A 16,065-nucleotide genomic window follows, 5' to 3' on the forward strand; every position below is an offset into this window, starting at 1 on the left:
ATTAGAATATGATATGAGCTAGGAAAACCAAGTGACTGAATACAAAATGTCACATTGGGAATGGGGCAGTACTTTCTGATGACTGTGTCCTGATGACTAAATGTCAGCAAAACAATATTTATATACATGTTTGTCATCTATAGACATTTACACATTGTACCAAGAATGGAAGTACAACTTAGAGGAAACAATTGAACTAGACATCATTTACAACATCTACACTTAAAGATGGTCATGCTAATAACTGGATATTGAACGTTGTCATCCTCCATGTCCTTGAACATGCGGGTATTGCGCAATACTGTTAACTGATTTCTCGTCTTGCATTTTCAACAGATGAGGCCACTGAAAAGCAGAGTTCAAGAGTTTATGGGGGAAAAAAAAGTTTTAAAAACATTTGTGGTGAAATTTCAGTGATTTTCTCCTCTGTCAAGTTTTTGAACAATGTATCCATGGGTTTTTAGAGGAAGTCGAAGGATTTCAAATATTGCCACCAGATTTTCAACGTAAAAGGAAATAAAAGATAGATGAAGAATCCAGAGGTATTATGTCCTAAGATTCATTGTGTGGCAACTGAAAAGGTGTCTTATGGTGGTTAATATTCACTATTATGTTAATATAAGGTTTAATTTCTTCATCAGCCACAAGGTCAGTGATGAAAAAAAGTAAAAAATGTCAGGAAAATGTTGAGCTGTTCACAGTTCTACTGAAATTGCTTATGGGAAATTGAGTTTTTCCTCAGATTTTTCTGTCAACATAAAGGAGAAATAAAGTTGTGACTGGTGTTCTAGCTCGCTATGTCCGGTGCTGCTTTGAGTCAGTCAGTCAGCTGTTCCATTGAATCACTCATTGAGGATGGGAATGCTGGCATGATCCAAACAAGCTAACAGTTCTTCATTACAGCATTCTGCAGACAGAGAGAGAGAGAGAGAGAGAGACATTAATAATGCACATAAAATCCTACTGAATGCATTTACTACTACATAGTACAACACAAGGCCAATAAATGTTATTTTAACTGCTGTAGACTGAGCAACTGCTGCACTCTAGTGGAAAAGTTTGGTAAACAATTTACTGAAGATTTTTTACAGAAACTACAAGTACAAATATATTGGTTCACATCACCAGACCCAACAATGCTGGAAACTTTGCTGCAATGTTGCTTGATAAAATCTTATATTGCAAATAGATGTGTTAATAAACACTTACAGTGCATTTTTAGCTAAGTTCAGCATGCTACAAGCAGCAAAACAGGCACTGCACAGTGGTGAATGCGGTAACCTAATGGGCACCACAATAAATATGCTGTTGTTGTGAGTGTGGAATGAAACTGGTCTTACCGTTTTAAAATTTCTGAATACTGGGCAAATTATTTGGCCTGAGCAATATAAAAAAAGGTAGGTGGGAGAGACTTTTCCAGAAAAGTCGGGACAATTTGTAAAATGCAATAAAAATTAAGAATCTGGTTTGTTAATTCTCTTTAACCTTTATTTAACTGACAAAAGTACAAAGTACATAAATTAATGATGTAACAGTGACATGACAGACCTGGCTCAGAGCTGCTGCTGGCTCTACAGGAGGACACAATTGGATTTCTTTTTTGCTTTCTTCTTTTCCACCGGTGTTTTCCTGTTAATTTGTCTGACCAAATCATAAAAGATCTGTAATGTGCAAAAAATACTCTCATGAAGCACTCAATATGAACATGAAACTACTCGAATATGTTCTGAACGTGGGACATGCCAAACAAGTATGTAATAGGGATGTCACAATGCCAAAAAAAAAATATAGTAGTTGGTACTAGTAACATCAAAAGTACACGATACCACTTTACTACTTTTTATGAGGTAATTTGTTGCAATAGTCAGTAATAAAACAAGAAAGAATAAACAGAAGCTGTAGCACAAATAAATATAATATAATATAAATATAAATATAAAGATACAAAGTAAACTTTTTTTCAGGTAGGTCTAACAGTAGTATTCAAGTAAAAATACCACAGAAATTGAATAATCAAATATAACTCCATAGTCATAACCAGGGTGCGATTTGTGAAAAAAAAAGGGGGGATGTTTTGAAAAGTTTTTTTTTTTTTTTTTTTTTTTTAATTTGTTAAAAACCACAGTGGAGCTATATACTATTTTTTGGCAGCTGTTACAGAAACATTTTTACAAAAAATCTTCTGATTTAACCTTGAGATTTGAAGTATTAGTTAGTTTAAATATTTGCACCACTATCTAATGACACTAATAATTCTTAATTTCTGATAGAAAAGCAAAATCAATGTTGGTAGTTATTAATAAAATAACGAGACACAAACCTTTACATTCAATTGCGTTTGGTCCCATTTATTTTTGATCACAGTGCATACACATACAAACCTTTAGTCCAAAAGTGCGCACATATGGAGAAATACAAGTTTACCTCAGATTTCATTAGATAAAATACACCGTACGCTGGTCCGTATGCAGGGTTTCATAATTACTGAAATAAAAAAAAAAAATATAGTTTGCTAGGGGGGTATGGGGGCATGGTCCCCCGAGAACATTTAGATTTCCCTGGTGTACATGTGTGCATTTTTCAGACGTTTTAAGGCCAACAAATTGGATAACAATAGCTTTAAAACCATGTCAACAAATACATACATGCATGCACTTTTTGAGGCAGCTTTAATCGCATGTTTGGTAATTTCATGACTTAACTTACAACAGAACAACAAAGGTCATTGCTCGTAGTTTCTTTTGTGCTTTATTTAAGCTATAATAAATTATTCATGCAGCGCGCGCCGGCGCATTTGTGTGTGCAATTCTTGAGTGCGCACCACGAGCACAATATAATGGCTGATTGGACAGTCATGTTATTTTTTCTGAGTTTTACCAACATAGCCTGACAACATCTCATCTGACCGCAGTTCACTGTTGTTCAACTGAAGCTCCCTCGTCGTCACCTGTAGCCTACCTTTTCCGCGCTCGTTTGACTGGCGCCTGGCACTGAGGCGAAGTCGGAATGCGCGTCTGAAAAATGTCCCATTTGTTGTAGTTGTAAAGAGACAATTCTATATAAACGCAGCATTTTACTTGGCGATGTTTAAAAAAAAAAAAAAAGTTTTATTTTTGGTATTTTATATGCTCTGTTGGTGGTTTGTGGAGTAGTATCACCCGGGGGGGATATTTTTTTTTATCCCCACCGGGGACAAAAATAATTTAGCAGAGGCGGGGATACATGGACCAGAAGGGGGGAAATCACCAATCACCTGATTTTCTCTCATAATCTGTTTGGGTTCAACCTACATGCTATAGTGCATAAATGTTCAGTACAATCAGTACTAATGGTACTGTATAAACACAAGTTGATGATAAAAATGTGAAAGAAAATGTTGATACCGACTTGGTACCGAAGTATCGGTTCTCATGACATCCCTAATATGTAACATGCTCACATCAAGGACGTTGATCTTTGATTTGGCGGAGGACTCTAGAAAGGCACAGTTGTTCCACTGCCGGGCCAGATTTTGCCCCTGTTCTTTCCCCACCACCCTCTCGTCCTCCAGATCACACTTATTACCCACCAGGATCATCGGCACCTATAGTCAGAGAGAAGGGAAAAAAAAATCATTAGTTACACAATGGCAATTACATGGATCTATCATCAGGCCATGGACACCAAACAGTCATGCAACATTTATGAATACATTGTAGTTTTGTGACATTTTTAGTCTGTTGATTAGATCAGAGATGATGAAGAATGTCAAAAGTTACATCACTATTGTCATGAACCCACCAGTGAAATACTTGTGCAGTATCTGTAATACAAGGTACTAGGGATCGGCATTTTTCCAAAATATTGTATTCGAATATTTGGGCTCGTAAAAAAACGAATATTCGTTTATTTAAATTACCTTAAACAAGAAGGATTTTTTTTTTTTTTTTAATTCATCAAGAGTTTGTAGCCATTTCTGAACAAGCATATGATTAGGCAATATACACAACAAGTTTACGTTATATCTTAAGCTTTTCTTTTAGTTCAAAGCATTAAACAATTTGTGCAAACAAAAAAAACTATATATAAAAGAACAAAAGCATTTAAGCTCAAGCAGCGCAAACTAGAAAAACGCTAATAAAGCAGACAGTGCCAGTTATCGTACAAAACGTAATGCACTCGAGACAGTAGCCTATATGGGTATTGTTTTCATATTATTTCACATGTTCATGTTGAGAAAAACAATATTATCCACATGCTCGGGTGAGAAAATGAGCCGCGCTGACAGACGTTGCAGAAACAAGATAGCATACTGTTATGTATTATCGTTAAGCTAAGTTTCTAACAGCAGCACTTTGTTTTCTGTTTGTAAATATGTCTCCCTTGACAAAATTTAAAGGAAGCATGTGTCTCAAAATCATTTTGCTATCAGATAAGTCATCTTCTCGGCTCACTTTGGGTATAGCTGCGCTTAGCCTACCTGTCGTGAATGATGGACAGCTGTCTTTCCTCATTCGATGTGTATTTGGATTTTATGTGCTTTCTCAATATGGTGGTGATATTATGATAACTCTGTTTCAATAATTCATTTGATCATAAGTAATTCCATTGTGTAAGATCATTTTCATTCATTGGAATTACATTTTCAGGTAATTCCAAACTTCGCGAGGCAGACAACAACATTATGTGAAGATCAAATAAAATAAACTTGTTAAACTTTGGATTTATCATGGATTCACTGCATTTACAGCCAGCAAAGCAACAGAAAAATTATATATATTATATATATAGTAATCTCCAGGAAGACAATAAAAACTGAAGCAGTCAGTTAAGTTAACATTGCTTAGTAAATGGATTTCCACTCTGATCATGTTTGTGTTATAAATTTGGTTTAAAAAAAAAAAAAAAAAAAGGCAGTCTTGCGTAGCAGACCTTCAGACTGACGGTAGAAGGTCTGGACTCCATAGCAGCTTTCATTGGCCAAGGACCACCCAGACATCTCTGCCATCTGACAGACATGTAAAGCAACCAATCATGTTTAGGTTCCATGTCATGTTTAGGGGCGTGAAAATGTAACATTGATGTCCCTACAATAACAGAGTTTTTGTAGCAAGGGTGCTGCCATCTTGCAGTACTACAACCTGTGACATCACAGGGCTGGCTGTGCCTGAGTTGCCGGAGTTCAACAGATACAATGGTAGAGAGACAGTGAAAGATAGACAGTGGAGGACAGATAGTGAAAGATGGAAACTGAAAAGCCACAAAGCATCAAAAGACAAAAGGAAGGCCACTGCATTAATCGTGGATGTAAAAAAAAAAAAAAAAAAAATTAAAGGGTTATTTCACCCAAAAATGAAAATTCTGTCATTAATTACTCACCCTCATGTCGTTCCACACCCGTAAGACCTTCATTCATCTTGGGAACACAAATTAAGATATTTTTCATTAAAATCCAATGGCTCAGTGAGGCCTGCATTGCCAGCAAGACAATTAAAGGGATAGTTCACCAAAAATGAAAATTTGATGTTTATCTGCTTAACCCCAGGGCATCCAAGAAGTAGGTGACTTTGTTTCTTCAGTAGAACAAAAATGATGATTTTTAACTCCAACCGTCACTGTCTGTCAGCCGTATAATGCGTGTAAATGGGGACTCGATCTATAAGAGTAAAAAAAACACGACAGACAAATCCAAATTAAACCCTGCGGCTCGTGACGACACATTGATGTCCTAAGACACGAAACGATCAGTTTGTGTGAGAAAACAAACAGTATTTATATAATTTTTTACCTCTAAAACACCACTATGTCCAACTCCATTCAGCATCAGGTTAGTGAGGTAAAAAAAACGCGCTCGGATGACGGAACTGATGTCTCGCACTTTGCTTCAATGAGTGCGAGACATCACTTCCGTTGTCAGAGCGTGTTCAGACCTCACTAACCGGATGTGGAGGGCAGTTGGACATAGTGGTGTTTTAGAGGTAAAAAATTATATAAATACTGTTCGTTTTCTCGCACAAACTGATCGTTTCATGTCTTAGGACATCAATGTGTCGTCCCGAGCCGCAGGGTTTAATTTGGATTCGTCCATCGTGTTTTTTTTTTTACTCTTATAGATCGAGTTCCCATTTACATGCATTATACGGCTGACAGACCTTGACGGTTGGAGTTAAAAATCATCATTTGTGTTCTACTGAAGAAACAAAGTCACCTACATCTTGGATGCCCTGGGGGTAATAAAAATTTTCATTGGGTGAACTATCCCTGTAACACTTTTAATGCCCTGAAAGCTACTAAAGTTCTACAAATCTTTTGTTTCAAATCAGTGGTTCGGAGCGCATATCAAAACTGTCAAAGTCACATGATTTCAGTAAAAAAGGCTTCGTTACGTCATAAGTGTTTAGAAATTTCAATGGTTCACCACTGAAGAGCATGACTTTGGCAGTCTAATACGCACTCCGAACCATTGATTTGAAACAAAAGATTCGTAAAGATTCAAAGCTTCATGAAGCAGTGTTTTGAAATCACCCATCACTAGATATTGTTGAATGACAATAATTGTTTTTTTTTTGTTGCACAAAAAGTATATACGTCACTTCATAACATTAAGGTTGAACCACTGTAGTCACATGAACATTGTCTTTAGTAGCTTTCTGGGCATTGAAAGTGTTAATTCAAATGTCTTGTTGGCAATGCAGGCCTCATTGAGCCATCAGATTTTATGAAAAATTATCTTAATTTGTGTTCCGAAGATAAATGAAGGTCTTATGGGTGTGGAACGACATGAGGGAAAGTAATTAATGACAATTTTCATTTTTGGGTGAACTAACCCTTTAAAAAGTGCCCTAGTACTTTTTTTTTTTTTTTTTTTTTTAAAGATGTAATATAAGTCTAAGGTGTCCCCTGAATGTGTCTGAAGTTTCAGCTCAAAATACCCCATAGATTTTTTTTTTAATTCATTTTTTTAACTGCTATTTTGGGGCATAATTAGAAATGAGCCGATTCAGGGTGTGTGGCCCTTTAAATCTGGTGCTCCACGCCCCAAGAGCTCGCGCTTGCCTTAAACATAAAAAAAAGTTCAAACAGCTAATATAACACTCAAAATGGATCTTTACAAAGTGTTCGTCATGCATAAGTGCAGTGTTTATTTTGATGTTTACATTGATTCTAAATGAGTTTGAGGCTGTGCTCCGTGGCTTACGGCTAATGCTACACTGTTGGAGAGATTTATAAAGAATGAAGTTGTGTTTATGCATTATACTGACTGCAAGTGTTTAAAAATGAAAATAGCGACGACTCTCTTGTCTCTGTGAATACAGTAATAAACCATGGTAACTTTAACCACATTTAACAGTACATTAACAACATGCTAACGAAACATTTAGAAAGACAATTTACAAATATCACTAAAAATATCATGAATCATGTCAGTTCCCTTTCGATACTTCACTCGTACTGCGTATGGGGAAAAGTCTCCCTTTTTCCCCCGCTACTGAAGCCTTTTCAATAACGCAGTGCAGCTGCATCGTCATTGGTTCACTCATTGCAAGTCGTTGAACCAATGACGGCGCGGCTTTGCTGCGCAGCCTATGGCGACAAAGCGCGCGAACTTTCCCACCGAAATGGGCGGGGAAAGGCCCTATATAAGTGAGCATTTCGCCATAGGCAACTCAGTCCTTTCTCCTTCAGCGACGACTCGTCTTCTCCTCGCTGATCCTCGCAGAAGCCTGCTCGCCTGGAAAGAAGCTCACCGCCTTGGAAGAAGCTCTGCCGCCGTTGAAGAGGCCCTGCAGCGGACCCAGCTGAGTCGCCGGATTCGCCAGCGCCTTCGCCGACTGCCGCCTGAGCGCCGTCGACGAGCCTCCGCTTCCTGCTTCCGCCCTGGACTCAGCGCGTCTTCTGCCGCCATCCAGCGCATCTAATAGAGCATTTTTCCGCGGTTCTCACACCGCATTAAGAGCAATTTCCACAGCGGTTTTTACCGCTTACGGCCCTCGCCGTTTAAAAGCACCACAATCGCCGTTTTCACGGCGCCCCGGCATTTTTCAATGCCTTACCACTGGACTACGTGCAGAGCCCCTCTGCTTGATGCAGACGGCCACGGCGAGTGCGTCGGATGTCTGGGCAAGTCCCACGCAGATAACACGCTTGCTGGAGGCTCATGCTCGCACTGCGAGTCTATGAGCCTGGCATCGCTGCACTCACGGGCTTCTTTCTTCATGGGAAGTGACCCCGCCGATCGCGCCCTCCTCTCTCCTTCCTCCCGCGAACCAGCTAGGAAGAGACAGCGGGGAAGACCGGCTCAGGGCGCTGAGCTGTGCGAGCTCACGCCGGCCCACTGCCCGCGTGCCTCGCCCTCTCCCAGCAGAGAACAGTCCCCAGTGCTGTTCTCCCGCCCTGAACAACGTCCCTCGGCTGATGCAAGCGACCTTGTTTCCTTCGGCGGATCCGACGAAGAGCAGCTCGATGACTCCGTGTCTCTGGCAGCCTCTGAACCGGAGCACTGGCTGGGCGAGTCTGATGATCCCGCCCCCCTGCCTCCCCTGGAGCCCATTGATCGCGGCACGGGTATGGACGCCGAACTTTTCCGCATCCTATCTAAAGGAATTGGACCTCGACTGGGCTCCACCAGAAGAGCCGTCACGAAGCCGCCTGGATGAGTGGTTCCTCCCAGGCCGCCGTCAAGCTCCTCAGCAACGCTCTGCCCGGTTCTTTCCTGAGGTTCATCAGGAGCTGGCGAAGTCATGGCGCGCCCCCTATTTAGCCCGCCTGCACACTTCTCACCGCTCAGTCCTCACCTCAGTTGATGGTTCGGAGGAGAAGGGTTACGAACACCTGACGCCCCTGGACGAAGCAGTGGCCGCTCACCTCTGTCCGCCCGCGGCCGTGGGCTGGAAGACGAAGTGTTCCCTTCCGTCTAAACCCTGCAGGACCACTTCTGCCCTTGCAGGAAGAGCGTATGCATCCGCTGGCCAAGCAGCCTCAGCGCTCCATTCTATGGCCATATTCCAGGTCTTCCAGGCCAAACTTCTCCGCGCCATGGACGAGTCTGGCACTGAAGAGACCACCTTCAGGGATCTCCGCAGCGCAACTGATTTAGCCCTGCGGGCCACAGATCAATGGCCAGCCTGGTGGTGCTGGAGTGCCATTTATGGCTTAACCTGACGGAAATCAAAGATAAGGACAAGACGGCCTTCCTCGATGCGCCCGTTTCCCCGTCAGGACTCTTTGGACCGGCAGTGGAAGGTTTCACAGAGCGTTTCACGGCAGCACATAAGTCTTCTCAAGCGATGAGACATTTCCTGCCCAAACGTTCAAGCTCAGCACCTGCTCCTAGCCGCCCCAGGCCTGCGCCAGCTCAGCAGACGAAACCAGCCCCTTCTGCCTCTCAGGCTGCGCTGCCCAAAGAGCACCGCCACCGCTCGCACTCTGCTAAGCGCACAACCTTCCCGAAACGCCAGGGACCCCGGCCCAAGATCGTGCTGGATCCGGCGCCTCAGAAGTCGTCCTGATCAGCCAGAAAAGAAGAGGATCGGGGCATGTCTCGCCACGGCCGGACCACCCCGAAAGCTCGCTCGCACATGCTCCCCTCCGCCTCGTTTATCTCTGGGCATGGGACAAATGCAACCTGCAGTAACAGGGCCCACACTTACTGCGTCCTCAACAACCGCCGTTATCACGGCGACCCAATTTTTACACTTCTCAAAAGAGCTTATTTCCTCTTCCTACCATACCGGTGTGCGACCCCCTTCTAAGCGGGTCGCCATCCGATGTCATTCTACCCCTTGCTGCCCGGATCGAGGCTTGGCGAGCCATCCCCAGTGTATCAAGTTGGATTCTGAGAACCATAAGCCTAGGCTACTCGCTCCAGTTTGCCAGAAGGCCCCCGCGCTTTGGCGGGGTGATTCAAACTACGGTACAACCGTACAACGCTCATGTCCTCCGGGCCGAGGTTTTAACTTTTCTGAGAAAAGGCGCTAAAGAATTAGTGCCTCCTTCGCAGAGTGAGTCGGGCTTCTACAGCCGTTACTTCCTGGTTCCAAAGAAAGACTGCGGTCTCAGACCAATTCTGGACCTCAGACTTCTGAACCTTTCCCTCATGAAGCGAAAGTTCAAAGTACTAACGCTGAAACAGATCCTCGCACAAGCATGTCACGGGGACTGGTTATGCTCGCTGGACCTGAAAGATGCTTACTTTCATATCCAGATAGCCCCCAAGCACAGGTGATTCTTGAGATTCACGTTCGAAGGTGTGGCTTACCAGTATACGGTCCTTCCCTTCGGATTGTCCCTAGCTCCTCGCACTTTCACGGAGTGCATGAACGCTGCGCTCTCCCCTCTCAGACAGATGGGTATACGCTTTCTGAACTATCTCGGTCGGAGTTGGAGCACCACAGATCCGTGCTTCTCAGCCACCTGCAGTGTCTGGGTCTCAGGGTCAATTTAGCTAAGAGCTCACTGCTTCCCACTCAACGTATCTCATTCCTAGGTGCAGTTCTCGACTCTGTCAGTATGACGGCAGTAGTCTCGTCAGAGCGCGCTCTGACCATTCAGCAGCTCGCGGCCTCCGTCAAGAACAAAGCTTACCTCTCTCTGAAGCTGTTCCAGAGGTTGCTAGGGCTGATGGCTTCCGCCTCCCCAGTGCTGCAGCTAGGCCTGCTACGAATGCAGCCTCTTCAGTACTGGCTGAAATTTCGGGTCCCTCCTCACGCATGGCAGCACGGCCGCTTGCGCCTCAAGGTCAATCAGGCCTGCGTAGCAGCCCTGAGGCCCTGGACGAACCCCTCTTGGTTCAGTCTTGGAGTACCCCTACAGGCGGTGTCACGGAGGACGGTGCTTTCCACGGATGCGTCCAACCTGGATTGGGGCGCTCTGTGCAAGGGCAGTCCGGCCTTCGGCTCGTGGTCCCACGAGGAAAGCCATCTGCACATCAACTGCCTCGAGATGCTGGCAGTGATTCGAGCCCTACAGGCCTTTCAGGCTCATTTGATGGATCGCCACGTCTTAGTCCAATCGGACAGCATGACAGTGGTGTCATATATCAACCACCAAGGAGGTCTTTCGTCCAGCCGCCTATGCGCCCTGGCGAAACGACTGCTAGAATGGGCTTCTTCACGGGTTTGGTCGCTCAGAGCGACCCATATTCCCGGAAAGAACAACCTGGGAGCAGACATGCTGTCCCGGAGCAACGTCCCCTCAGACGGGTGGACGCTCCATCCCCAGATAGTTCACACCATTTGGGAGTTATTCGGGAAGGCAGAGGTAGACCTCTTCGCCTCTCAAGACAGCTCTCATTGCCCAATTTATTTTTCGAAGAAGGAAGATGCGCTGGCCCACTCTTGGCCCAACACCCTTCTCTACGCTTTTCCCCCGGTTGCTCTGATCCCCCAGGTGATCAGGCGTGTCAATGAAGACAGGCACAAAGTTCTGTTAGTGGCCCCGCTCTGGAGGTGCCAAGTTCGGACCTCGGAGCTATTCAGGCTTTCCACGAAAAGCCCCCTGGCCGATTCCTCTGAGATGGGACCTCCTCTCTCAGGCGAACGGAACAATCTGGCACCCAGGGCCGGAGCTGTGGGCTCTGCACCTGTGGTCTCTCAACGGGAGCCTTCTGGCCTCCCCGAGAACGTGCTAAAAACCATTTCACATGCTAGAGCCCCGTCCACTAGACGCCTCTATGCTCAGAAATGGGCGGTCTTTGTTAGCTGGTGTTCTACACGCAGCATAGACCCTAAGGAATGCGACGTAGCCGATATACTGTCCTTCCTCCAGGAGCGACTGGACGCGGGGCGAGACCCCTCCACGCTCAAAGTGTATGTAGCAGCCATCGCAGCGTTTCACGCTGAACAACCTCGTTGTTCGGTTTCTAAGGGGTTCCAGGCGGTTGCATCCACCACGGACCCCTACGGTTCCTTCCTGGGATCTCCATCTGGTCCTCAGAGCTCTAAAGGGCCCGCCCTTTGAGCCACTGCGCCAAGCAGACCTTAGGCCCCTGACGCTTAAAACCGCCCTGCTTCTTGCACTGGCGTCGATCAAGCGTGTTGGCGATTTGCATGCCCTTTCTGTTAGCCCAGCATGCCTCGAGTTCGGGCCAGACGACTCTAGAGTCGTGCTGAAACCTAAGGTGGGCTACATTCCCAAGGTGCTTTCTACACCTTTCAGATCGCAGGTCATTTCGCTCTCTGCGTTTACCCCTATGCCGGGCGATCAGGAGCAAGAATTACTTTGCCCTGTCAGGGCACTGCGCATTTACATCGAGCGATCACAACCCTTCCGGCAGTCTGATCAGCTCTTTGTTTGCTTTGGCGGCCGCACCAAAGGGTTTCCAGTCTCAAAGCAACGTCTTTCGCGTTGGATTGTCGACACCATCACGCTCTGTTATTCCTCGGTGGGGACCCCTTGCCCCATAGGAGTAAGAGCCCACTCCATAGGGGTATGGCCTCATCTTGGGCCTGGTCCAGTGGAATTTCAATTAAAGACATTTGTGAGGTGGCCGGCTGGTCCTCGCCGTCCACTTTTGCCAGATTTTATCAGTTGGACATTCCGACCTTACAGGCTCGGGTCCTCTCGGCGTAATTACGCAGCCATCATAGTTCTGTGTTTTATGCAAAAACCGGGAGTCTCTCCCTCGTAGTGCACAAGGGTTACGGCGGCTTCGGCCTTCTCACTTGACACTCGGTCCCCTCGCGGTGTACGGTCAAGTCCAGTTGTTCCCCAGCAGTGGCACAGCGTGGTTGAATTCGTTCCCCCATACACAGTACGAGTGAAGTATTGAAAGGGAACTTAATCGGTTACTAAACGTAACCTTGGTTCCCTGAGATACGGAACGAGTACTGTGTTACTTGCCGTGCCACTAGGCTGCAGCTCAGTGTCGTCGCTTCAGTCGATATGGCCTGAGTTGCCTATGGCGAAATGCTCACTTATATAGGGCCTTTCCCCGCCCATTTCAGCGGGAAAGTTCGCGCGCTTTGTCGCCATAGGCTGCGCAGCAAAGCCGCGCCGTCATTTGTTCAACGACTTGCAATGAGTGAACCAATGATGATGCAGCTGCACTGCATTATTGAAAAGGCTTCAGTAGCAGGGAAAAAGGGAGACTTTTCCCCATACGCAGTACTCTGAGATACGGAACCGAGGTTACGTTTAGTAACCGATTAAGTTATTATTGCTCCATCTGCCATTTTTTGCTATTGTTCTTGCTTGCTTACCTAGTCTGCTGTTGTCTAATGCCTTTCATAATGTTGGGAACATGGGCTGGCATATGCAAATATTGGGGGCGTACACCCCGTCTGTTCTTCGAGGTCTTTTAAATGAATGAGATTTATATAAGGAGGAGGAAACAATGGAGTTTGAGACTCACTGTATGTCTTTTCCATGTACTGAACTCTTGTTATTTAACTATGGCGAGGTAAATTAAATTTTTGAAACTAGGGCACCTTTAAAGCAAATGACAAGAGTCCATTTTTATAAAATGCCAGTGAAACGGAAAACAGTACTGCTTTGCTTCCCGATACACATTCAGACTGCCTCAATATTTTCATAGTTATACTTGGTTATGCAATTTGTTGCCAAATGACTGTCAGAAATTAAAATGAACCACAACTATTATAACACCCATTTGTCATTCCACAACATAAAGAGATCAAAGCTGATGCAAAATAAACATTTCTTACCATAAATCAGTCCGGAATTGCATTGCAAATAGCACTTGGGCCCTCTATTGGTCATCTCTTTGGTGACAGATATTATGAGATTATCCATTACTAGTAACGATCACAGCAAATAAAGCAGAAAAATTAAAAAACAGAATTAAAACTATAATAATATTAATTCAATGGAGTCAACCAACCCTGTGATGTCACAGGTTCTATTGCAAGATGGTTGCACCTTGCTACAAAAGCTATAATAAAACATCAAACAAAAGGGTTTTGCTTCCAAAACAGCATCTCTGCAACATGGCGACAACACTACAATTCACTGAAGCCTCGTCTTCTTTCTTTGCATATGCCTTTGGGCAGGCGCTGTTAAAATAAATTACTTTGAATAAATCACTTTGTGGGACACTATGAGCTTTGTAACTGCAGATCCATGCACATAGAAATCATGAAATGTGACATTCCTCTGGTATTTATAAAATCAGTTATCTACATACATCAATGTGGGAATTAAGATAACTACAGTGCAGAATTTTTATTTCTATGGTTTCACTATAAATGCAAATTAATTTGATTTAGTGGATTTGAATGAGTGTCATCATCCAAAAGAATCTGCCATAATCCAGACTTAGACTGTCAATAGTCTAGTGACTACAGTTAACTAGGTATTGATTGCTTAGGCTCTCAAGAACACTGCTCATTGAAAACATCATCGATTTTAAGCCTAGTCTTTACAAATGCCGGACAGATCTATGGACTACTAGATCATGCGTAGCATAGTCTATGGTCTGAATACTTAGAGCAGATGGATTCACACATTGATAGAGGCATAATTAAAAGGATTAACAGTCTCTGCCGAACGAGTCAAAAATACATTCTTATAGTGTTGCTATTCCCTAATCCACAAACATAACCATAACCGACATCTAGCCAGGCCCAGAGTGGCCATTAGGAGAAATCGGGAGATGCTTTTGGGGCTGGTCTTGGGCATTAAAATGCCAGGCTGAAAATGGGCCCCACTCTGGCCCTGCATATAGCTAATAATATTGGCTGGGGCTATAGTATACTATACTGAGGCTATACTGAGAGAAGTTTAACTGAATTAGTATTATCTATATTAAAGCGCTTATGGATACGCGAACAAGTGAATACGAACATTTAAATTTAAAAAGTTGTCACGACACCAAAACCACCTCTTTACATTCAATTACAACAAACCAAGCATCTACAACAATACTCCAGAAAGATACAGGACATTCTGACCAAGTGCATTTGACCATTCATATGCAGAACCAATTCATGGTGAAAGCCCTACAAAGAGCATATGTAAAAATACATGCGAGTGTTCGTAAGCCGGAGCATATTAGTCAGACACTAATCAACATAATTGAGAATGAAAATAATCCACAATACATTTTATTTTCGATTGGTTGTCTGCAAGCTGTGCACAGAAAACCTCCACCAGTAACGTCATTACTGTAACCACACAAGTGTTCCTAAAGAACACACTTTTACCAGTTAACACCTAATATGTGCTTTTGTTGTTTTTTGTTGTTGTTGTTGTTTTTTTAATTTTTCAAACAGTAAAACTAATCTTTAAATTTGTGGATATGCATTTTTATTTTTTTTATTTTTTTATTTATTTTTAAAATGTACTATTATTATAAATTCATTAAAAAAAAGTATATCCACAGTTATCATCATTTTATAAGTTATAAACTAATTTTGTTTTTGAATGACAAATGACAAATTTTGTTTTTGTTCTATTTTCCTTTAAACTAGTTTAAATATTTTACAAACAATATGCTTTGAAATCACAATAACTACCAAATTTGCTGTAATACTGTTTTTTTTAAATCTGAAAAATGCTGCAACTTATTCCAAAACAACTTGTATAACGCAATTATATGGCAAGCATGCAAAACGCACACAAATATACACACGCATAAGATGATTTATAGCATTGCAAACTTGTGTTCTGTTTTGCTTTAAATTAGTTAAGGCTTGGCATTTAGAAATATGTTTATATTGAAAGCCACTATAATTTATGCTCATACTTTTAATATAAAGTATTTAATTATATTATATATTTTTAATTCTTGTTCTGTTTGCCATTAAATTAAGGAACTAAAATAGACAATTACCATATATTGTGCAAAATTGGTACAGAAATTGGTGTTCAATTCGAATGAGCCACACAACTGCACTTGGCTTGTACTGCGCTGGTTTGTACAGTTTCGGTGCAGAGGTGAGTGATTTAAAGCAATCTAGAAAGATGCAGCATGATGTCAGTTTTCCCCCTTTCCTTCTGTGGCCTCAAAACAGTGGAGAAAACACAGCCCCTTTCTCACTGAACGACTCTTTAAGCACCTGAAGCCTGACATTTTTGGATTGGCGAGATGGAAAAGCTTTTAAAACGTAAACAAACCAGGAGGTGGTG

The 16,065-nt window shown here is 43.2% G+C and overlaps 1 protein-coding gene across 7 annotated transcripts in view; it reads right to left on the bottom strand.

Annotated features, from left to right (window-relative positions):
- Positions 1–385: 385 nt before the first annotated feature.
- rap1ab (RAP1A, member of RAS oncogene family b) overlaps positions 386–16,065 on the bottom strand; it is a 134,567-nt gene continuing 118,887 nt past the window's right edge. For 5 of the 7 annotated variants that reach the window (XM_067388507.1, XM_067388504.1, XM_067388506.1 and 2 more), the window contains 3 exons: positions 3,440–3,583; positions 1,549–1,661; positions 386–907 (listed from right to left, as the gene is read on the bottom strand). In XM_067388507.1, the coding sequence (XP_067244608.1) occupies positions 1,572–1,661; positions 3,440–3,583 (234 nt within the window). In that variant the 3' untranslated portion in view covers positions 386–907; positions 1,549–1,571. Of the gene's footprint in view, positions 908–1,548; positions 1,662–3,439; positions 3,584–16,065 lie in introns of those variants that run through there. The other 2 variants (XM_067388510.1, XM_067388511.1) reach the window with 2 other exon arrangements.

The sequence above is a fragment of the Chanodichthys erythropterus genome, chromosome 6 (assembly GCF_024489055.1).
Source record: "Chanodichthys erythropterus isolate Z2021 chromosome 6, ASM2448905v1, whole genome shotgun sequence".
Classification (NCBI taxonomy): domain Eukaryota; kingdom Metazoa; phylum Chordata; class Actinopteri; order Cypriniformes; family Xenocyprididae; genus Chanodichthys; species Chanodichthys erythropterus.